Source organism: Stenella coeruleoalba, assembly GCF_951394435.1.
Source record: "Stenella coeruleoalba genome assembly, chromosome: 4".
Classification (NCBI taxonomy): domain Eukaryota; kingdom Metazoa; phylum Chordata; class Mammalia; order Artiodactyla; family Delphinidae; genus Stenella; species Stenella coeruleoalba.
This window is the reverse complement of record NC_137149.1, coordinates 68,915,129-68,940,870: the sequence shown is the minus strand read 5'-3', so window position 1 is coordinate 68,940,870 and position 25,742 is coordinate 68,915,129. Positions and strand designations below refer to the sequence as shown.

Sequence of the window (25,742 nt, the reverse complement as noted above, 5' to 3'; positions counted from 1 at the left end):
AATCCTACCCTTAAGGTCTATTTATCTCCGTTCCTATTACCCAAATCAACATGATCAGCTTTCAACAAAAATTTATCAGTGATGCATGCCAATTATATCTTAATAAAACTTGGGGAAAAATTGTGAAGGCATGCCAAAAGGAAAAATAAAAAACAAAACACAGTCGGAAAAGAAAAAGCAAACAACAGAGCCAGACTCAGACATGCCAGGGATGTTGGAATTATTAGGCAAGGAATTTAAAATAACTGTGATTGATATGTTACTGTCTCTAATGGAAAAAGGAAACAACATCCAAGAAGAAATCAGTTATATAATTAGAGAGATGGAAACTCTAAGAATCAAAAGGAATGATAGAAATTAAAAAAAAAACAATAACAGAAATGCCTTTACTGGGCTCATCAATCAACTCAATAAGGCTGAGCTTGTCTGTAGATCATTAGAAACCTCACAGACTGAAATTCAAACAGGAAAAGAAAATTGAATAAACAACAACAAAAACAAAACAACAAAGCATTCAGGAACTGTGCTACCATTTTAACAGGTATAACATAGTCATAATTGGAATATCAGAAGAAGAAGACAGTAAGAACAGAAGAAATATTTGACATTAACAGGCTGAAACTTGCCAAATATTAATGACCAAACCATAGGTCCAAAAGCTCAGAGAACACCAAGAAGGATAAATACAAAACAAATCAAAACAAACAATAAACATACCTAGTCATATCGTATTCAAACTATATTAAACAAAAGGCAAACAGAAAATGCTGGAGAAAAATAAAGAAAATAGCAACCACCTTAACTATAGAGGAACAATAGCCAGAGTAATATTTTAAACAAGAAATACTGACCATGTCACTAACCAGTTCAAAATGGACTCTGTAAAGCTTTCCCATTGCTCTTGAAAAGAATTTATATCACCTGAACACCATCAAACAGGCCCTGGATAGTCTGGCTCTTGCCTCCCCCTCTCTCTTCTTCACGAAACCCTTCTCTTCTGCCTTCCCACCTTGCAGGATTCTCTCCATGCCTCGCAATGCCGTGTTTCCCCATGTCTCTGGGTTGGGTCCTGTGCATATTCTTTCCTCAGTCTAGTATTATCTTCCATTGTCTGGTGGCCATTTTAATTTATCCCTTCATTTCCTTGGGGAAGTCTAACCCAAATTCCCGTCTAGGTCGGTCACCCCGTTACAGTTCATCATAGACCCTGCCCACTTGTGATGTTATGTTACTTTGTGCTCTTTTGAGAAAATGTCTCGTAGAGAGCTGATTTGGTTTGGCTCGCATTCCATTCACAGCGCCACAGAGCCCAGCACAGAACGGGAACTCAATGCCTACTTGCTTTATAAAAGAAGGAAGAGATTTCTTGCCATTATCTTAATAAATAAAGGCTTATCAATTACAGATCATTGGGGGAGTAGTTTCCATTTAAAAACTATTTAACGACCTCCTGCACTCTGCTATGCACTATTTATTTAAAAACTATTTAATTTAAAAACTACTTAATGCTCTCCTACCCTCTGTTGTGCACACTTTTACATTTCGGGGAGAAGAAGACAAACAAACTGTAATCCATATAGTTTATTGGGGATATACAGTCATGTAAGCCAACAGAAAATTTTAAAAGGACACGACCTATGGAGGTATGCATAGGACCAGGTCATAGGTGCCTATTTTTTTTCCTTTATGGATGAAATCCTGCAGAAAGAACAAGTTGAGCTGTGTGTACTGCAGCACTAGTCCAATGTGCATTCTTTAGGTGCAGGAATCTCTTCTATTTTGTTCATTGGTATGTTCCCAGTGCCTACAAAAAGTACTGCAGTAAGTAGGTACTCAATAATTTAAGAGAAGAAATAGGATTTAACTAGGTAAAAAAGAAGGATGTGTGACAAGGAAAAGATTCTAGGGAGAGGAAACCATGTGTTGCCCAAACTGACAGAATATGAAAATGAGTTCATTCTGATCGCAGAGGCCTTTCATTGAGAAAGGGACATCAAGATACAAAGGGTTTGGGGAAAGGGATATGAGCTTTGATTTATTAAATCCATGATGTATTCAGGTAATCATAAAGAAAACTTTGTAATCCCTCACAGTGTTGTCTACATTATAATTAACCTTTCGATCATGTTCTTCTAGATTATAATCAATAGTTCACAAATTTAAAATTAGTGGAATTTGAGATAATTAGGTTTTAGGGCAATGATATGGTATCCAAGTTCTAATTTCTGTCTCTAACACATAGAAGTTTCAACTTTTCTGTTATTCAGATGTAGTACAGTTATGCGTTAAAATTTCAACCTGAGAAATAAACTAAAATTACAACCTTTCATACTGCACTTATACTGTATTTGTAAATGTTATTATTATCATTTTTCGGGGGAAGGGGTGATTATTGCTTTGTCCATTGGGCTGAAGGGGCAGGCAGGGGTGGGGTGGGGAATCCACCATTTTGTTTCCAGGATGTCTGTTGTTTCTGCCATTTCTAGCAGTAGCCAGCAGGTGGTATCAAACAATCTGACATTTCTGTTCTATTGCAGTTTTTGTGCCTGTTTGGTTTCTGACACTTCTTCCTAACTTCCTAACTTCCCACACCCTAACCACAAACAAGCATTTGATGGGGATAAAGGTCTCAAGGAGTATTTTATTTTATTTTTCTGATTTAAATATGTCCTGACTTTGCTTTCAGAGTGATGTTTTTTTTCTCACACACACTGAGGTGTCTTTTTTATAACAGAGGCATTGCTTTACATGCAGTAACTCATTTGGTTGCTATAACAACAGGATGGGAAAACACTATACCTAATCCCCACTTTACAAATGAGGAAATTGTGGAACGAAGAGGCTAGGAAATTTCCCTAAGGTCACAAAATTAGAATTCAGGCATCTGGCCTTGGAGCCCACAGTCTCAGTCTCTGTGCTGAAATCATTTCCCCTGATTTGATTTTCTCCTTTCAATGTATATTTTCACTCAATACTTAGCATTTCTTTACTTTGACACCATTTTCTCAGCTACTATGAGTTGAGGTTTTTGGCACCTACACCTTGAAATAAATATTACACAGAATAAAATCAGAATATAAAATAGCTATACATTAGATATTATCTGTGTATGGGAAATGGTCGCATAGTTTTCACATATATGCATAGAATTTTAGGGCTGAAAGCACTTTAAAATACCTACCTTTTATTTTACTGAAAAAGCAACTTAGGCTTCCCAAAGAAGCATTGGGATTTGGTGGTCACACAGAGGTGATAAGGGAAGACACAAGTCTGTTAAAGTAATGTTGTGGGAACATTCATTTGTAGAGGTCCTACTAGGTATAGAAGAATGCCCATTGTTGGGAGATGGGCTTGTGGAAGGTTTGTGAGGTTTCTTTCTAGCTAAGTGCAGCTCTTTAATTCTTAGCTCTTCTATCTACAGTGTAATGGGACCAGGCTAGACTCAACTAGCAGCCAGAAAAGCTGACATATGAGAATCTTACCCCTCCAGTAAAAGGAAAAAAGGGAAGGAAGGGAGGGAAGGAGGAAGGAGCTTATAGTCCATGTTAACAATTTTAATGTCAAGTTTCCACAATCAGACGAAAGAAAATAAAATTTAGATATAGGGAAGATTTGAATATGGTGAAAAAGAGCCTCATAGTAGATTCATATTGAAATTGCTATAACATTTTATTGGCTTGAATGACTAGACTCAAATCTAATTTTAAGCTAGCAGTATAGACTTAGAATCATAGTTAAATTTATAGTTGGCCATAATTTGAACATGCATTTTTTGTAGATTTTCTTTAAGTTAGTCAACACTAATGTATATATCAGTCGTTCCCAGGAATTCACACTTGAATTAGAAAAGATTAAAAGTCATTAAGTATCTCTTGTTTAAATCAAAAATTTTGTATTTTTCTTATCACAGAATCAAAGCAGGTTCACTCCAGGAAAAATTTTTAAGAATGACTTTCCTTCAATGTTAATTCCCCAAAGTAACTAATATTATTGTCTTAGATTGTATCCTTAGAGATTTTGTCCTTTTATATTTACCTGATAAAATACCAAAAAAAGTAAAAGAATTAAAAATCAGTCACAAGCCCAGTTCTGTTTCATCATTCCAAACCATGTGCTATCTTCTCCCCTAAAGTTACAAAAGTGGTAACTTAAGATGAGTGTCTTTTCTGATTTTATTTTTACTAAGTTCATGCAGTATATCTATGTTGATGCACAAATCCATTTGTGTATATTTTCATGAATCTTGAATCATGAAACATTTTTAAGCAAAATGTATTGTAGATTTTTTGCCATCAATGTATAGCCCAACTTTATTCTTTTCAATATTGTATTGGTATTACTAATGTAGGTATTCAACAATTTATTAAACTATTTACCAAACACTGACTATGCCACTTTTGCCACTTTCTTACTTTTATAAGCAGTATTCATGTAAAGGGCCTTGTGTATCATTTACCTTTAAATATTTTTCTGCTATCATTTAAGTAAAGTAGATTTCTGATAGACGTAATAGTAATAACAACGAAAAAGAGAAGTAAAATAAGTAACATTTAATACAATGTTCCAGGCTTTGTGGTAAATGCATACTTGACCTTCACAACGTTCTTCTGAAGTAGATATAGTCTAAAATTCTATTTTGAAGATGAACATAATGAGAATAGTTGAGAAACTTGCTCAAAATCACACAGGCAGCAAGTAATGGAGCCAGAATTCAAACCCAAGCCATCTGATGATAAGGCCTTCTGAGGAAATATCTATACTGTTATCCAGTATTTTATACTGCCCTGGCTTATCTAGAAAGATAACTCCTAGGTCTCAGGGTAGACCCTCAAAATGTTAGAAGTGACATCACCGAAAACTGTGGAATAAGAAATACTAAAATCCCACATCTTCATAAAAGCAATAAGAAACTGGTAAAACTGTTAAAATCAGCTTTTTCAGAACTTTGGAAACTAGCCAACAGCTTGCAACCCTGAGTACATGTATTCAAGAAAAATGGTAGAATCTTGGTAAAGAATAGTAATCTTTATGGTGTTGCAACTTACACTAGTCCCGTACCCACTCCCTACCTAAATGGTAGTCTTGAAAATAAAGCCTGAATTCCTGGTACCAGAAGGAGGAAAATGGAGCTCATCCAAAAAGAATTGTCATTACTTCATCTGTATTATGCCTCCCTGGAAGATCTTCTCAAAAAGCTTGTTTTTATTTCATTTGACTCAGAATTCCCCCAGTGCCAAAGCTACCACCTGAAGGATGCATACTGAAAGCATTTCCAGGCAAATATTTTAGCTGCTTCTGCCTGAGGCATTGGATAACATCTGGGGCAAACAATGGGCTGACCAAAAGGTTTGAGAGGAAAAGCTGGTGAATGAATTGTACATAAGTGATTTGAAAAGCACTGACATATTTCCTGGAATCTAGAAGGCCACATGCATACATAGAGCTATGTGAATACACAAAAAAAGACTGAGGAAGCCCAAAGCTCTCCCCTCTTGTTGACCTTGAGCCTCTATACAAGCAGGAAGTGGATGCGAAGGCAGAGTTGTAAACTGCCTGGTTGAATGATGAAGACATATCCCAACCTGCACACAGAATCACCTGACAAAGACTGAGAGTTTTTTTGGTTTCAAGTGTTTCAGCAAAAATCTATGCAATCATTAGATGACTACTAAGCTAAGAAAACAGAGACTTAAGTGATCCCAAATGAAAAGAATACAGACTTTACAGAATTAGTTAAGAAAAGTCACTAAACAAACAGAGACAATAAATACAACAAGTAGCAATTGACAAAAGACCCTGGAGAGGGCAAGAATATGATTTCCAGAATTGCCACATTACAGTATTCAAAGTCCAGTTTATGGGCTTCCCTGATGGCTCAGTGGTTGAGAGTCCGCCTGCCGATGCAGGGGACACGGGTTCGTGCCCCGGTCCGGGAAGATCCCACATGCCGCGGAATGGCTGGGCCCGTGAGCCATGGCCGCTGATTCTACGCGTCCGGAGCCTGTGCTCCGCAACGGGAGAGGCCACAACAGTGAGAGGCCCACGTACTGGAAACAAAAACAAAAACAAAAGAAATCCAGTTTACAACAAAAATATAAGTTCTGCAAATTAAAAAAAAAAAGTATAGCCCATTTACCAAAAAAAAGATTCATTAGAAACTGTACCTAAGGAAGCCCAGGTGTTGGGCTAAGTAGACAAAGACTTTAAATAAGCTACATTAGTTAAAATAGAAGAGCTAAAGGAAACCATGTCTAAAGAATGAAAGAAGAGTATAATAATGATGTCTCACCAGAGAATATCAAATCAATAGATAGAAATTATAAAAAGTAAACAGGTAGAAATTCTGTAATTCAAAAGTACCATAACTGAAAAGAAAAATTTACTAGAAGAACTTAACATTAGATTTAAGCAGTCAGAAGAAGGAATCACTGAATTCAGAGATAGGTCAATTAAGATTCTTAAGTATGAGGAACAGAAAGGAAAAAAAGGAGGAAAAATAATCAGTGCCCAAGACACCTCAGGCATATTATCAAGCATGTCAGTATATGTATAATGGTAGTCACAGAAGGAAAGGAGAGAGATAAAGGTTTTAAAAATATTTGAAGAAATAGTGACTAAAGACTTTCAAATTTAATGAAAAACACAAGTCAACACATTCAAGAAGCTCAGTAAACCAGCAATAGAATAAATTTAAAGAGACCCATGAATAGATACATCAGAATCAAACTGGAAAAAAAAGAGAATCTTGAAACCACTTAGAGAAAAGTGATGCCTCATGTAAAGAGAACTCTTAATATGATTAACAGCTAACGAATCATCAGAAAGCATGGAGGCTGGGAGACAGTAAGATATCATATTCAAAGTGTCAAAAGAAAAAGTTTCTCAAACAAGAACTCTATATCCATCAAAACTACACTTCAAAAATTAAGATATTCCCAGATAAACAAAAAATGAGTGAGTTTTGTCAATGGCAGAACTGTCACACAAGAAATGCTAAAGAAAACCATTAAGGCTGAAATGAAAGGATAGTAACTCAAATCCACAGAAAGAAATAGATAATAACAGGTGAATATAAAAGACAGTATAAATATGTATTTTTTTGTTTGTAAGTCCTTATTTCTGATTTGAAAGACAACTGCACAAAGCAAGAATTGTACATCTATATTGATGGGCACACAATGTAAAAATGTAATTTGTGATAATAACAGCATAAAGAGGGGTATGGAGCTATAAAGGAGCAATTTTTAGTATACTCTTGATATTTAGCTGGTATTAATTCAAATTAGACATTTTAATCCCCAAGGGCAAACACTAAGAGAGTAACTCAAACACATATAGTAAAAGAAATAGCAAGGGAATTAAAATGGTACATTAAAAAATATCTAACACAAGATAAGGAAGTAATGAAGGAACTAAGAAATAAAAATATAAAATACCTATAGAAAATAAATAGAAAATGGCAGAAGTAACTTTTCTCTTACCAGAAATTATGCTATATGTGAATAAATTAAATCCATCAGTTAAAATGCAGAAATTGGCTGAATGGATAAAAAACAAAAAATAAAACATGATCCTACTATATGCTGTCTACAAGAGACTAACTTTAAATTCAAAGATACAAATAAGGGTAAAATAAAAGGATGGAAATAGTATATAACCAAAAAAAGAGCTTGACTGTCCACACTGGTAACAGACAAAATGGATTTTGAAACAATAAACTTTCCCAGAGGCAAATAAGAATATAAAATAATGATAAAAGAGTCAATCAAGAAGTTATAACAATTATAAATGTATATGCACCCAACAAAAAAGCCTAAAAATACATGACTATAACGACAAAATTGAAGGGAGAAATTAACAGTCCAAAAATGATAGTTGAAGAGTTCAATGCCCCACTTTCAATAGTGGCTAGAACTAGAAGATAGAAGACTTGAATGTCAGTATAAGCCAGCCATATCTAGCAGACATCTATAGAATACTCCACCCAAAAAAAGCAGAATGTACATTCTTCTTAAGTGTACATGGAACATTCTTCAGGAAGACAATGCATTAGTCCACAAACAATTCTCAATAAATTTAAAGATTGAAATCATACAATGCATGTTCTCTGACCACAATGGAATGAAATTAGAAATCAATAATAGATAAAAATTTGAAAATTTACAAATATTTAGAAATTAAATAAGAAACTTCTAAATAACCATTGGGTCAAAGAAGAAATCACAAGAGATGGTAGAAAATACTTTAGAATGGATGGAAATAAAAATACAACATACTGTAACTTGTGGGATACAACAAAGGCATTTCTCAAAGAGAATTTTATGGTTGTAAACATCTACATTATTTTTTTTTTAGATCTCAAATTAATATTCTGACTTTCCACCTTAAAAACTAAAAAAAAAAAAAAAGTGCATACGCAACGCAAAGTAAGAAGGAGGGAATTAATAAAAATTAGAACAGAGATAAATGGAATAGAGAAAGGAAATAACAATAGAGAAAATCAACATAGAACCATAAGTTGGTTTTTGAAAATGTCAACAAAATTGTCAAGTCTTTACTTTAGCTAGACTGATCAAGATAAAAAAGAGAGAAGACTCAAAATTTTAAAATCAGAAAATAAGAGGGCACATTACAACTGACCTTGTAGAAATAAAAAGAATTATAAGGGAACCTGTGAACAACTGTATGCCAAAAAATTATATAACCTGGACGAATTCCTCAAATCAGAAAGTTACCAAAGTTGACTGAAGAGTCTGAATAAATCTATAACAAGTAAAGCCATGAAGTGGGTAATCAAAAAAATCTATAAAAGCCTAAGGTCGATGGCTTTCCTGGTTAATTCTACCAAATATTGAAAGAACTAACACCATTCTTTCTCAAACTCTTTGAAAAAATAGATGAGGGAACTTCTTGACTCATTCTATAGAGCCATTTTGCCAAGATACCAAAACCAGACAAAGAAATCACAAGGGAAATAAAAAACCCTGCAGATCAACATCCCTTATGAATATAGATGTTAATGTCCTCAACAAGAAACTAACAAACTGAAACCAGCCACATATACAAAGGATTGCGCACTGTGACCAAGTAGAGTTTACCTCAGGAATGTAAGGTTGGTTCAACATACAAAAAGCAATCAATGTAATACCAAACATATTTATGAAATATGAAAAAACACAAAATCATCTCAGTAGATTCTGAAAAACAAAATGAAACACATTTCATGATAAAAACAGTCAACAAACTGGCACTAGAAAAGGACTTTTTAATCCAACAAAGAGGATCAAAGAAAAGCTAACATCACACTTAGAGGTGAAAGATTAAAAGTTTTTGCTCTAACATCAGGAAAAAGACAAGGATGTCTGCTTTCACTAATTCTATTCAACATCATACTTCAGGCTTTAGTTAGGGCAGTTAGGCAAGAAAAACAAATAAAAGGCATCCAATTTGGAAAGGAAGAAGTAAAACTGTATTTGCAGATCACATGATCACATGTTCTTATACATAGAAAACTTTTATTAAGCCACATAAAAACTATTAGAGCTAATACATTCAGCAAAGTTTCGGGGTACAAGCTCAACATTAAAAAAATCAGTTTTGTTTGTATATAGTAGCAATGAACAATCTGAAAAGGAAATTAAGAAGAAGCTATTTTTAGTTATGTAACAGCCAAATGAATAAAATGCCTATAAATAAATTTAAGTTTAAAGATGAAAAACTTGTATACTGAGAACTATAAAATGTTGCGAGGGCTTCCCTGGTGGCGCAGTGGTTTAGAGTCCGCCTGCCGATACAGGGGACACGGGTTTGTGCCCCGGTCCGGGAAGATCCCACATGCCGCGGAGCGGCTGGGCCCGTGAGCCATGGCCGCTGAGCCTGCGCGTCCGGAGCCTGTGCTCTGCAACGGGAGAGGCCACGCAGTGAGAGGCCCGTGTACCGCAAAAAAAAAAAAAAAAAAAAAAAAAAAAAAAAAAAAATGTTGCCGAAAGAAATTAAAGTTCTAAATAAATGGAGATGTTATATGTATATGTGATTAAAATGGATAGATATGTATCCCATGTTTGGGACTTGGAAGACTTAATGTAGTTAAGATGGTAATACTTCCCCAAACAAGGGATTCAATGCAATACCTACCAAAACTCCAGTGATCATTTTTGAAAAAATGAGCAACTGACCATAAAATCATAGGAAAGTGTAAGGGACCCTGAAAAGCTAAAACAATCTTTAAAAAGAATAAGAAATTTGGAGAACTCCTGCTTCCCAATTTCAGCACTTACTCTAAAGCTGTAAGTTATCAAAACTGTGAAGTTTGCATAAGGACAGACATGTAGGTTAATGAAATAGAATTGAAAGTCCAGAGTAAACCCATATATCTATGATCAATTGATTTCATCAACAGTGCTAAGATCATTTAATGGGGAAAGAAAAGTCTTTTCAGCAAATGTTGCTGGGTCCACTGGCTATCCACATGAGAAAGAATGAATTTGGACATCTACCATACACAAAAATCACCTCAAAAAGGACCAAAGACCTAAATGTAAGAACTAAAACTATAAAACTCAAAAGGAAATATAGGCCTAAATCTTTATGACCTCAGATTAGGCAACAGTCTCTTAGATATTTGTAACCCCTGTTAAAGAGAATGTCAATTGCCCCACATCCTCTTCAATGCCAGGATAGTATCAATCTTTTAAAGTTTTGCTAACATTTTGCTGATAATATTGTTTTGAAAAGGTATCTCATTATTGCTTTTTTTTTCCCTGACTGCTGGTGAAGTTAAATATAGTTTCATATATTGATTCATCATTTTCATTGCCATGTATATGTGTGTGTGTGTGTGTGTGTGTGTGTGTGTGTGTGTGTACAGGTGGATATGGTTGTGTTTGTGGGTATGTGTAGGTGTATCTGGCATGTGTTCTATTTAATTATTCTCCTCTACCAAATTCTCAAAAGAAGACACCATCTAAAACATTTCACAGTTTGATGCATGCAAACACAATGTATTTCTGTAAATGTGTTTTTTAATATTGACTCAGCAGCAGGTGAGATAAATTTATTTTTCTACTTTTTATCCCTACTACTACCATCATATTCCCAGATGCATTCACTCATGATTAAATAGAATTATTGCTATTTTGAACTTCTAACTCTATGGTAAGTGAGAAAAAAGGCTGTTTTATTTATCCTAAGGGAAAGTAAAAATTAAATATAAAAAATTTCAGTATATGAATGAACATTTCTTTAACATTTCAGTTGTCTTTTAATTTAATGTATCCCCTATGTACATAATTAATCTTCTCTTGAATCTCTGATAAACCAGGTAATTGTAGACATTTTGACCTGCTGATACTGTGACTGGCTTCTGAGTTATTGCTTTCTTTTTACTTAACCACTGTGACTTCCCAGACTATAGGCAGAAAAGCTTTATAATGCAAGGAACGAAATTACTTATTAAACCAACAAAAGTATATAATATACCTTTTTAGTGATTTAAATTTTATAAGGTTTGGGATTTAGTTGCTTGTTTTATTTTCTGAAGATTCTAAGCTGCATTATGAAAGAAATTATGTCCTCACAATGCTAGGCAATCCAGAATTAATTTCATCCTTAGGTAGCTATACTTAGAATGAAGAACTTCTTAATCATAGTTCTATTGTGACTACTAGTGTGGATGATTGGTCGTCTGCTTAGAATGATTCAAATAAATGATGAACAAATTAATGTGAGGCTTTGTGAAAGATTTTTTTTTAATTAATGTTAATGGACAATTGGTCAATTTCAAGTCCTTCTTTCCTCGTAGGAAATTCTATTTCAGTTTCACCAATCTTTCTAACCTCAACGGTATTTAAGAGAAAAAGGAGATTCATACAAACAAAAATGGAAAATGAAAGCATTTCAGAGTCATCACTTCAAAAAGTATAATAACCATTTACAATAATTAACTTTGCACTGTTTTCTTTCTGAAGATTTTTGTTTGCTTTTTTAATGGCTAGAGGTGGCACTGAAAGTACCTTTGGGAAAGAAAAAAAAAAGTATTTCCAATGCTGTCCTGCTGGTATTTGTTGATGTTTTTGCTTCCTATCTTTCTGCAGGAGTAACAACTGTTCTAACAATGACAACTCTAAGCATCAGTGCTCGGAATTCTCTCCCCAAAGTGGCTTATGCAACTGCCATGGACTGGTTTATTGCTGTTTGTTATGCATTTGTGTTCTCTGCTCTAATTGAATTTGCAACTGTTAATTACTTCACCAAAAGAGGATGGGCTTGGGATGGAAAGAGTGTAGTAAATGACAAGGTAAGTGAGAACTTCCTTCTCACCGTGATTAAGAGAATCCTCCAACAGATTTAGCTTGCAACAGATACTGTTCCTCAAAACTGACATTAAGAACATTCAAACATAAAAGATTTCTTTCAAAGTACGCTCTTGCCTGAAATCCTTTAGGAGTGCTGGTAGTATTACTTCTGTTAAAACCACTTCCTAGCATCTTTTGAGCTCTGTGTGTCAGGCACTGTGCTAAGTTTTTTAGATATGTTCTCTCATGTAATCTTTACAACTTTATAACTAGGGTTTCTTTTTAATTCTCATTTTTTTCTGATGAAGAAGCTATGGATGGCTTAGTGAGGTTATTTACGTGCTCAAGCTCACACAAGTTAATAAGTATACTTAAACCCAGATCTGCCTGACCATTAAATTCATGCTCTTAACCACGCTGGTTTATAGGAAAAAGATTTGGAAAACAAAAGTGGGCATTAACTTTCCCAGTTATAGAATTTTAGGCCCTATCAGGTGGGCTGAGTTACTCTTCACCTACCCCCATCTCTGTTGCTTGGATGTAAAAGACTGGCAGCATCGTAATCTCTCCCATGTTGTATGGAATAAGTAACTAGGTAGAAATGCCTAGACATTTTAAGTTGCTCCTGAAGTCTATAAGAGAAAAAGTATTTGTTTTGAAGATTAACTTCTTTGGTAATTATTTCAGGTGTCTATTTTTAGGTTTCAAGTACTGAAGGAAGTGGGAGTTTTGTGCATTGATAAATAGCCATTTCCTTTCTTAGTCTATAGATTATTATTCATCTGTCTTAAGAGGAGGTTTTGTATATGTCACAATGAGATATAATGTAGTCTTAATAATAGTAAAAAGTTCTACTTGGAGGGCTCCTTTTTAATAAAATATCTACCTGAATACCCTTCCATTAAATTTGGAATAACATACTTGCTGATTTTCCTTTTCAGTTATTTGAATACAAATTTTTCTTTTCAAATTTCTATGACAATATTGCAGTTAAAACGTACAAACAGTTGACGTTATAGTTTAAAAGTCTTGCTCTTTTTCCCTAATTTTGTAAACTGTAAACGTTCTCATAAGACTGCTGGTTTATTTCATTTTATAAGCTATGTTTTGTATACTAATAGCCAATGAGTAAATATTAAAGGGAATCTGATTAATTTTCCACGCTTAACTTCTAGGTTATTTTACCATTTCCATTGCATTTTACTGTTGATTGATGTTTTCATTCCCCATAAAATATACTGCTTTTCCATTGCTATCTATGCAATTACTTCTTTTTATATTAGTTACACATGCACTTTCATACTAACTTTTTTTGAAGATAAAATGCTTTGTAAATATGTCACAAAAGATAAATAGTGGTTTGTAGTGTAAATGCCCTGTGTAGAAATATACTGATATATTATTTTTAATGCGATGAGGGTGTCAATCAAATTGATATTGTGATTTGGCATATCAAATAATATGCCTTCTCACCCTCTGAACTTGGAAAAGAGAAGTACCTATAAATGCGAAAAACACATTCTTGATAATGCATTCTAAAAGCAATAACCTACTACTGATGAATACTGGATTTAACTCCACCCACATAGCAGATCACACATAGTGAAGCTAAATCTAGGTTGAAATCATTTATGTTCCAACCTAATTTGCAGGAAAACAACTAACAAATTTGTATTATTTCAGTAATAAGTGGTTCAAGTTCAGTGGATAAGTTAAAGGGAACATTGTATCAGGCACCTTGCTTGTTCTTAATCACTTTTCCACAGCTAGAGTGCCAAGCACAGTGCCAGTCACTTAGTAGGCATTTCAGAAAGTTTTGTTGAATAAAAGAATAAATAAGTTTCTGATGTTAAATCTGGCAATGTAATACCAATGAGAAGACTTCTTTGCCTTCACGGAAAGACTTTTAAAACTTTACAGTGGTGAATTTATCAATGGGTACTCAATCCATTTTCATGATTGAAATGAATCTGGGGAGGTATTTCCTAAACCTACCTTGGAAGTAACCAGGTCCTTAGAACTAAAAGGAAAACTAGTATAGTGCCCCAAACTAGCACATATGCCTAAAAAAAATATTTCAGTGCAATTTACCTCTGCTTTAGTTATCCTTAGATTTAATTAAGTGGAGAACAATAATTCTCCTGAAATACAAAGTTTTTATCCATCAGCCAAATTGGCATCCTTTCAGTTTAACCAGACTGGAGGAAGTCCTCTTTTTTGAAGTTAGTAAACATGAGTAAATGCACTTAAATTATCTGTCAATCCAAAGAGTATATAAAAAGTTATTAAAGGTTTGTTAACTGGCAAGTATTAATTTGTCTCATAAGAATAATCACTCAGAGATTCATATTAATATTATATGTTTGAAAGAAAGAGATATGTATTTAACATACAGTTTTCATGTAGATTGTGCTCTGTTGATCTTTAAAGTTAGTTTTTGCAAATAAATAAATAAATCCACTCACTTCATATTCAAGACACATTTGAGCCCTCTATTAGAAGACAAAGCCTACCTTGCTCTGTGATCTTGCACAAGTGTATACACTATACATTTAGCCTCAGGTGTGAAATTAGTCAACAAAATTTTATCATTCTAAAAATGTAGTGGTGGATCAAATAATCTAACTTATATGGAAGGGCAAATATTTATGCCCTTCCTTATAAGAAAATATCTACTTATGCAACCCCCCAAGTTCTTCCGGAACCTTCTCTTACACCCAGTGTTCTTCCACTTCCTCAAGACTTCCACCCCATCTCTTGATTCTTTTCTTCTTGTCCCTTTTTCAATCTTGAAGCATCAGTTATTATTTTCTTCTCTTACTTCTTCAAAGCTATCTTCTCCTTTTCAACTGTCTCCTTGCTTTAAGTTTCTGAAGATGCTTAATATGTTTAATTTACCATAAAGGCAAAACCAAAACTCTCTCCAGATTGTATGTCACCCATTCCCCCATTATCAGATTCCACCCTCTTTTTCTCCATTCAAGCTTTTTGAAAACATTGCTTATAATGTGTATATTCTCATTTCTAGTTTAATTCTCAGCTCACTGTAATTCTTTCCATTCATTGTCCTATAACTGAAGGACAGCAACGACCTCTACATTTTCAGATAAGATAATTTTCCATTCTTAAGGAATCCCTATTGAATCCACTGAATACTGTTATACTCCAAGATTCCATTTCAGGCCCAAGTCAGCAACTTTTTCTCTTCTGTTAGGCCTTTAAAACAGGCCTTAGAATATCAACTTCCTTCCTCAAATCTTGGCAGCTACCACTATTCATTCTGTTCTTTGAGATTCTTTGCCTGAGTTCAGAGTAGATCCAATCTCCTTAGCATCTGCTGTTGTTTATCCCCAAAGATAGTCATTTACATTTATTTTATGTTTTTGTTTTTACTATTCATATGTGATTCTCACTTTAAGGATTTTACTGACAATACTTGTAGGAATGTCAGCAACACTGTTCATTATTTATTATATCCAAACAGGTAAAACCCACTCATCTTCAGCACATATACCAATGCCCAGGAAATTTCTGAACAGTTGCTCCCCACACCCCTGAATAATTGGATCACTTTATAAGTGTGTATAGTATCCTGCTCTTTTGCATTTAATTCTTTACCACAGTTTGTAACTGCACGCTTATATACCACCTCCTTCACTGATCATGATAACAATGACCATGTTTATTTTAATAAATCATTTATCCTTGTCCCTTCGCACAGGGCCTAGTATATATTAGTTGCTCAATAAATATGGTATGAATTAATGAAGTATAACCAAATCACAACTACAGCCAACACCTTTATCTTACCTTCCACAGTTATTATCTACAGCTATACTCCATACCTTTCTTTTAACTTCCAAGCTCATATATCCAGCCTGTTCCTTAGGCATTTCTACATGAATATGACATTTCAGTCTTTACATATCTCTTTTAAAAGGTGAAAGAAACAACAAACAAAAAATCTCCTAAATGCCTACATTTTTTTTTCATATATACCTTAGTTCATGGCAAAACCTAATCTCAGAAACCAACAACTTGGAAGTTACCCTTAAGACCTAATCAGTCATTGAATGGTGTCCATTCTCCTACCTATATGTCATAGACCATGCCCTTGCCATCTCTCATTATTTTGAGACTCTTTATTCCTCATTATCTCTAAATCATGTCTCCCTTTAATCCATCCTCTATAGTAGTGCCAGAGTTATCTTTCTAAAACAGAAATCTGTTCATTTAATTTTTCAGTTCTTTAATGAATTTTTGAAAGCAATTCTTCAAGCAGCTCAGCTAATATGGTCCAAATATATAGCCTTCTCATATATTTGTTTACATGATGAATAATAAGAAATTTTGTGTGTGTGTTATTTATTGTGCACTTACTACTATGTGCCTGGGAATATCTCCATGTTAGAAATGAGGAAATATAAGATTGGTCAAGTAAAGTTACTTGCTCAGGATCACACATCTAATAAGTGGTGAATCCAAGATTGAACACAAATCTAAAGTCCATGCTCATATGCTTCCTCTAGCCATTAAAAACATCTCCCAATTCCATGCTCCTACACATCTCCATGGCATTAGATGTGTTCAGCCCTCTTGCTAAAATGCCCTCTCCTTTCTTTTCTAACTGATGAACTACTTATTCCTTCAAATCTATCCAATTGTATCTAATTGCCATCCTCCCATTATCCTTCTACAGTACCTGGCATGAATTTCTTTTATGTAACCTCATTAAATTATACTTTTATTATAAACAAATCTGTTTCTAACAGTACGTTACCTGATCTAAGAGGATAATAGTTTTGTCTTATTCATTATTTCTCTGCCAATACCTGACATAGCATTTAGCACATAGTTTATTTGAATTAAATTTTTAAAAATACCTTTTGTCTCGAGATTGTTTTTATTTCTAAATCTGAGTCAGTTGTTCTACACTGGCCAAGAAAAGCATATTCTCTGGAAATACACTATATATTAAATTACTTGAAATATAGGCATAGTACCATAATATCCAAACTAACATGAAATGTGCCATTGTTTTGTGATTCACTCCATGCAATTCATAGAAAACATTGTATTTCAGGTGTTTTTATTCATTTATACACATTTTTAAACATCATGCCTTGTTCCAAAAGCATTTCGGGCAGTTTACCAAAAGAATACATTACTTAAATTATTATAATAAGATATAAATAGAAGTAGAAAATCAGGATGAAGGAAAATAGACTGCAAATATGTCCACCATTTGGGCCAGAACATTAACTGTAGTTCATAGCTAGATTATGCTGAGATTCAAATCTTGAGCTTCTTGGCTATGAGAGTAAACCATGGGGGAAACTTATCTTTCTTAAACCAAAAAATGGATGTATAAATTTCCTCAGAAAGAACGATTGTCCTATACTAAAAATCTCTTTTTTAAACAATATCATATGGGTTTTATATTAGGGAAAGTTGGATGCTATTGCAAGTAATGTCAACATTTTCCCAGTAAAAGCAGTAATGAATTTTATATTGATGTTTCTTGTAGTCCCCTTCAATAAAAGCTGAAGGCATTACATTAATATACAACTCAGTGAAGGCAATTCTTCAAGGAGCTAAGCTAATATGGTCCAAGTATATAGCTTTCTCATGGCCCAGTTTAATCCAAGGAAAGACTTTAGAGTACTTAGAGAAGTGGATGGACTGTATAACCTTCAAACAATCTTCTGTAAGTATCACTTTTCTCAGTCAGGATGGTTAGCAGACAGTTAACAATAGCATTATCTGACAAGAGAGCATGTTGCTGTTTTACAAGTAATGGGCTTTCTAGTAGCCACAATGACTGTAAAAAAGCAACATGGTATGTAGAAAGCATAAATTTGCCACTTTGTAAACCTGGGGTTTTCTCCAAAGACTGTTGTATTTATGAGAGCTCCATTTCCTTATTCTAAGCTCCATTTCCTTATTCAGTCTCTGAGATTCTTTCCAGCTCTGAAACTATGTGATTGTTATTTTCATTTATATCCTAGGTCACTTCACTACTAGGTGTCTATATTTTAGCTAGAGCATTTGCTCAATTTACTAACACTTCATTTTATCTAATACTCCAAGAAAGCCAAAACTGGTTTGCCACGATGATGTAAGATGTTTTGATTTCTGTAATCAGGAATTTTCCAGACTTAACATTTTAATTATATATTTGGACACTCTAATAAAGTAATAACCTCAGAATATTCTGATTCTTATAAAACGTCATTTAAAAAATAGAAAGTTTAGGGCTTCCCTGGTGGCGCAGTGGTTGAGAGTCCGCCTGGCAATGCAGGGGACACGGGTTCGTGCCCCAGTCCGGGAGGAACCCACATGCCGCGGAGTGGCTGGGCCCATGAGCCATGGCCGCTGAGCCTGCGCGTCCGGAGCCTGTGCTCCGCAACAGGAGAGGCCACAACAGTGAGAGGCCCACGTACCGCAAAAAAAAAAAAAAAGAAAGTTTCATTAGTATGGGTTATCTTCCCTTTTCATTCCACTTAAGTAACAGCATCCACTGATTCTAAAGCAGCATAATTTACTTTTTTTCCCCAGATAATGTATAAAAATAAATCATTTGTTGTTTTAGTGTATAGTCATATTTTCCCACTTCCTTCTTATATGTCTCAATCACAAGTGAAACAGTTTCCACAAACGTGGAAATTCCGCAGCATTGTTTTTCAGTTGAGCTTATTTTATTATTTCTCAGTCTCCTACATCTATAGATGCTGAAATTGAGGACTTTTGGGATAATTACATAATAGAATTGCAGAACACACTATTAGAATCTATTTCTATTAATCTAATAAATGGTTATTGTATTCTATAAAATACATTATATGCTTATATACATTATATATATATATATATATATATATATATATATATATATATATATAATCACAGTAATCATTCTAGTCGATGTCATTCATTTATCATGAAGCAAACATTTTTTGAGCCTGCCCTGTGCCAGGAACTTTGCTAGGAATTCTGCATTGACCAATCTCTGCAATTCGATATCAGTTTAAGTGATGTTTAGGTATAATTGAAATAATAACAATATAAACACTATATGTCAGAACTTTATGGGTTAAAAAGTCCTTTTAGAAGGTTGACCTAGTAATATAAACTTCAATTGGAAAATCTTGAGAAAAAGATACTCACAAGCTTCCTCAGAGGTAGTCACGAGGCATGCTCCAAGCAGAGGTTTGGAAGCCACACACATTTGAGTTTGTGTGCTTTTTTAGCCACTTAGTAGACAGGAGACCTGGTCATGTCACAAAAGCTCTTTAGCTTCTGTTTCTGATTTTGTAACTTGGGGTTACAACATAGAACTTACTTCTTATCCAGTAGTGAATTTTGTCAGCAATGACACCCTTAGGCTTAACACTCAACCTGACGCATCCTAGGGCTCACAGGGTGTTAGTTATCATTGCTACCAGTTAGATGCTTGAGGATTACCCTCCATGTGCAACATGAGAAAAGATGTTTTATAGCTTTCATAAAGCTACAAATGGTAATCCCTTACCCCTTTTCCTTTTTTCCTCCAGCCAGTTCTGGAAGAATGCCTTATCAGCAAGGGAAAGAGGTGAGGGAGAAACCCAGTGTCAGTGAAGGACAGGAAACGTGGGCCTGTTTACAGATCCTCCTGGGCTTTCAGAGGCCCTTTGTTATCTTATTTTACTTGGACATTGTGAGATACTGATACTTGAAATTCTGTTCTAGGTCAGTTGGTTCTATAAATCTGTTGATTTACACTATTCATTATTTTGGATAATTCATTGCTTGCTCAAATTTGTTTGCATTTAGATAACTAGCAATGAGTTTGTATTAATACAGAAGTGCAGTTAAATAGTTTTCCAGGTTTCATTAAATATTATTATTTAATGTTGAGTAAATATTTTCAGGTTTCATTAATTTGGTTACATATTACCTGCCTACTTCATGGAAGGAATCATGCTAAGGTTATAATGGTGAACAAGACAGAAATAGCACCAGCCTTCATTGAACTTAGATTCTAATAGGAAAGGAAGATGTCAGTCAAATAATCACACAACTAAAGAAAGCATTTACTCATTTTGAAAAATGACATGATGGAAGTAAACTGGGTGCTCTAAAAGAGTATAGATGGGGAGCCAGGATGACATTAGATAGAGTGGTTAGGAAGTACTTTCTGAGGAAATGACACTTCAACCAAGACCACAATATGAGAGGGTATTGATCATGTGGAAAATGGGATGCAGGGAAGCCATTCCAGGATGAGGAAGTGAAAACACTAGGTGGCATTTCAGGGGACTCCGTGCTCCGGTTCTTTATGTCTCAGTGCAGAAAGAATTAAGTGAGAGACAAAGAGATAGATAAGACGTGATGTATTAGAATAGGATGCTTGTGAGGATTACAAGCAGGCAGGCCAGAGGGTGCTGTGCCCCAAGAACTTAGCAGGCTACATTTTTATAATCAAAGGAACAGTGGGAGGGGGAAAAAACCCCTTCTTCCTCATTCTTGAGTAGATGTCATGCTTCTATCATCAATTCCTCCTCCATGTCAGGCAGGGGAGTTTTCTTGTCCCTACATGGTCAAGCTGGGACTGTCATGCCTCAATGGAAATGAGCAAAAAGGCAGTAACTTGTGCTAAAAATGTGAAATCATCTCAGGTTTTAGTATGTCACCTTTCCGTATATTTTTGTTTTTAGTGTGCATATAGGAACGTGTCCTAGGAAACATTAATTTACTGAGCTCACTGGGTAGGATGTGGGTCTCATGCCACCATCGTTTTATTGTTTTGGGGCATGTCTCGTGCTTCTGTTTCATGGTTTTGTTGTTAAGCAAGCCTGCTTGGTTTTGTGGCTAAGCAAACCTACTTTCTAGAGTGTCCATTAACTTACAGGAGTCTCCCATAATTTTTTCTTTACTTACAGTCCCCTAGTGGGATTAACTATTTAATTACCTACTTTGTCCCTTTACTCTGGCCCTATCGGACATAGCATAGCCAAAGGCATCAAACAAAGAAGTTCTCCAAATGCAAGTTATTTCAGTGAGACTGGTATATAATGAACAAAAAAAGACACCATGGCAGGAAGTGTTGATTTTATTCTAAGTTTCATGAGATGGTATTTAAGAGATTTAAGCAGACAGGTGACCTCATCCAATTTATGTCTTTAAAAAGTCCCCATGGGGGTTGTAGTTTGACTAATGATTGGATGAGGTCAAGCCAAGTGGAAGAGTACAAAGGAATGCTGCTTGGTCCAGGCAGGAGAAAACTGTGACCCAGACTAAAGTGGGTCAGAACTGAACTGGGAAGTATGAGGAGAAACATGTGGATGAGCTAGGCAGAAATCCAAAAGTTTGTATTTCATCTTCCTTCTATGTTCTTAGTATTTATTACACTAACATCTGTATATGGATACAATTTCCTACCATCTGAGTAAAACATTACTGTATGATTTTGACATGAAGGGGAGAAATCCTGTTATCAAGTTAAAGAAATTAAATTATTAATTCAAAATTTGAGCTCATTCACTGTAGATGATCATTTCTCACGTTAAATTATGTCTACATTTCATTTATTCATTCACACATTCATTCAACAAATATTTGAGTGACTTGTAAGAGTCAAAAATGTGTCATTTGTTAAAGTTGTATTTTTGATTGTCAGTGATCCATGTAAACAACAAGAAAATGGTTCTCCAGGAAAATGATATCATTGATTTACTCTGGGGGTTTCCTCTCCCTCATGGTTTTAGGACTTAATAAACTACATTTATTTCCCTAAATTCCTTCTTTCTAATGGATAATGATGCTTATCAAGATACTTTTCTTCAGAATTTGAACTGGAGTTTGGAAAATATTAAGAAGCAGTCTCAACCCACCTTCTGTTAATTCTTGTATTTTTCAATAGAAAAAAGAAAAAGCCTCTGTCATGATACAGAACAATGCTTATGCAGTGGCAGTTGCCAATTATGCCCCGAATCTTTCAAAAGACCCAGTTCTCTCCACCATCTCCAAGAGTGCAACCACGCCAGAGCCCAACAAGAAGCCGGAAAACAAGCCAGCTGAAGCCAAGAAAACCTTCAACAGTGTTAGCAAAATTGACAGAATGTCTAGAATAGTTTTCCCAGTTTTGTTTGGTACATTTAATTTAGTTTACTGGGCTACATACTTAAACAGAGAACCTGTATTAGGGGTCAGTCCTTGAATCTAGACACAGGTTGTCTTTGGGATGTATAGCAACATTAAACCTGGTTTGTTTTGCCATGTACAGTCTGACTAATAACTGCTAATTTGTGAACCAACATGTACAGTATGTATATAGCAACATAGCTTATAGACCTCTAATAGAGACACGCATTTGCTAACTTGTGGTACTGCAGGCAGAAAGCACCCCATGCCCAAAAAGCCATTGCCTTTTGAAAAGATTTACCCTAGGAACTGGTTTAAAGTGGATTTCAGATGACCTGATTTATTTTCTCTTTTCCTAACAGCGATGAAAATGGAGATCCTACACCACATTTTATGGACCCTTTTGATTTAGGTCTTACATAGGAGTATTTTCTACTGTTGCCTAACTATAACGTAAGGTAACATTGTCGTTCCAAGATGAATTCCTCTAAATAACAGAACCTCATATCTGCAACATCAGTTCCCTTCCCAAGTGCTCAGAATCCCTGCTAGTATAATTGGAAGCTTAGTACACATCAGAAGAGAAACTAGAGATTTGAAATCAGCTTTTAATTACCCTGTAGAGTGTCCATAGCCATGTACATATTACAGCATGACAAATTCAAATAATTATGAGTCACCCTGACAAGATGTTCATTATGCCTAGAATTTAATAACTATTGGAATGTCGTGGATATGACATTTTTAGCATTAGAGTTTATTTGAAAGTAATAATTGAAATCCTACAGATTATTTTAATCATTGGAAACTACCTTAAATTAAAAAGAAAAAGACAATAAATAGGTCTTACTCTTTCCAGTATGTGTTGTATTGAAATTGATCAGCTAAATTTTCTTGGTGCTGGAAACTGGAAAAAACATCCAGTTTGGCTGCTGTGGAACAACATTCATACTGGATTAGAAAATTGTGCCAAAAACTCCCATCAATGAGAATTCATAGGAGTCACAGAATATATATAAGCACTTCTATGATTCTCTCCTTTCCTGTTTACTGCAAATTCTGCCTTAAGGCTTCTTTTCATCAGGACTCAGAAGCCACTAATTACAAAGGAAAGGGCAGTTAATTGGCACATTTTTCTGTCTTGAAAGCAGCTCTTTCAGATAAGAATTAATGTAAATCTGCTTTTGTAAATTGCAACTTTAAATTTCTCTGACTCAAATTTGCAGCTTTGTATACCTGAAGAGGTTTTGGTAAGAGTTGAACATTTTTAAACTGAAACTTTAAAGCATCACCAACAGATTGCGGATTAGTTCACATGCACAGACATCACACACACACACACACACACACACACACGCACACACACAATTAGCTCAATTAGGATACACACACAAACATGTAGCTAAATTAGAAACCACAATTTTCAATTTTATATAATTACTAATTATTAATGAGTAAAATTCATTTTCCTTTCAGTATTTAAAAAATACTCTTTATGTCCCTGAGATATGTTAATAGAAATTAATAGTTGTGTCTCATGCCTAGATTCAACATTTTGGGCAAACTTAAAATCCTTTTGACTCACATATACATTAGCAGTTATTAGTTGACTTTTACTAATAGATACACCTATATGATGGTGTTTTTGTAGAAACGTAAGTAGTCAAATAGTGGCATTTCTTGCAGTTTTGTACAGTATTTCAGTATAGTGCATAAATAGGTATGTTCATAAAATCAATAAAAGGAGTATCTTATGGAAATAAGCAAAATCACAACAAAAACTGCTATTTCTTTGCCTCGTTTAAATTTTATTTTTTTTCATTTTCTTTTGTTTCAGTGTGATTCTGTTATGTGCTTTGCATGATTGTATTAATACCAAGGTCACAAATGCATCTTATTAACAGAATTTGCGGTGAAGACAGCCTTGACATTAAAAATTCCCTCACGAAAAGTAATCCATAATCCTTAATAAAATAAATTTGTTACATGAGCCAATTAATGTATTTCTTTAATTCCCTTCCAAAAGCATCTTCTTTGTCATCTAAATTGTTTTTAAAAGTGCACTTTATTCATACACTGGAATGGAAGATAACCTATTTTCTTACATATTTAAATATATCATAGCTCTTCTGGGCTGTTTGGGGAAGGGTATGGTAGTCTAAGACAGTACACAATGCCTGAAGACAAGCAATAAAAAATGCTTTGTATGGTATGTATTGTTTGACACTTTAAATATTGTTCTTATAAGTTCTGCATTTCCCCCTTAATGTGTGACTATACATTATAAATTTATAAATATGTACATATGTAAAAGTATTTGTGAATAGCAGTTTCTGTAGGACAACAGAAAAGACTCATCTGTACCTTTGGCAAAAGGCTGCACCTGCATTGATGGTACCTGTTTTATTAAAATTTATGGTAGATTGACCAGAAAAGTTATCATTATTGTTATTTTTATTTTTACTTCCAACTGTTAAAATCTAATTTGAGCCTAATGATATCCTGACGGTTGAGATATTCCAATAATGTGGATCAGGATTTTCTATTATTTCTCTTACTTTCGTGGAATTTTTTCTTACACACTTCTTAATCTTTTAAAGTTTATATAAATTGAAAGGAGCTTTTAGTCTTGCTGGAGAGAGGGAGGATGCTCCATGGAAAAGGATTTTAAATTATAGAAGCAGAGTCTTTACAATTATTCTCCCTTCCATAAATCATTTTAAAAACACAAAAAAGTTACATGGATTTATTAAAATAAGATTAATTTTTTGGGAAACATTTTTAATAAACTAACAATTGTCTCTTTGGCTCATAATATTATGACTATTTTATGCAGCTGTATATTGAGATAAAGAGTTATGGTATGTACAAAATGTAGATAAATACATGTACATATATAGAGATATAATCTCATTATTGTATAGTTACTGCTCTGATTAAGGTAATGTTTGTTCAACAAAAATTTTTTACCTCCTACTATTAGCCATGCCATCTGGATGGTGTCACTACCACTCACATCACATCCACAGAATTCAGTTGAAAATCAAAGTGCATCTCATTCTTATAAAGACTTTAAATAAAAGACCAAATGTAATATATAACTTAATTTAGCACTGAGAGTTGTTTATTGAGCTATGAGATCACGAGTGTGGTAAGATGGTGACTGTTTTGCTCTTTTCTTCTATTTATGTTTCTATTTGTTTGAATATAAAATGGAACTAATATAGAACCATCTAATAATTTTTTTTAAACTTCAGTGATTTTTAAAGTGCCAATCTTCATGTTTAGCAGTCTTTTCAGGGATCTCTCTATTTCGAATTTATCTCA

At 34.4% G+C, this 25,742-nt stretch overlaps 1 protein-coding gene across 2 annotated transcripts in view; it reads left to right on the top strand.

The window, feature by feature from the left end:
* The window catches only part of GABRA2 (gamma-aminobutyric acid type A receptor subunit alpha2), a gene marked incomplete at its 5' end in the record, with an annotated part of 119,106 nt that extends 96,497 nt beyond the window's left edge, over positions 1-22,609 (top strand). The window contains 3 exons of one of the 2 annotated variants that reach the window (XM_079920077.1): positions 12,093-12,295; positions 17,821-18,000; positions 22,195-22,609. In XM_079920077.1, the coding sequence (XP_079776203.1) occupies positions 12,093-12,295; positions 17,821-18,000; positions 22,195-22,491 (680 nt within the window). In that variant the 3' untranslated portion in view covers positions 22,492-22,609. The remainder of the gene's footprint in view (positions 1-12,092; positions 12,296-17,820; positions 18,001-22,194) is intronic. The other variant, XM_079920078.1, reaches the window with a different exon arrangement.
* Positions 22,610-25,742: the final 3,133 nt, after the last annotated feature.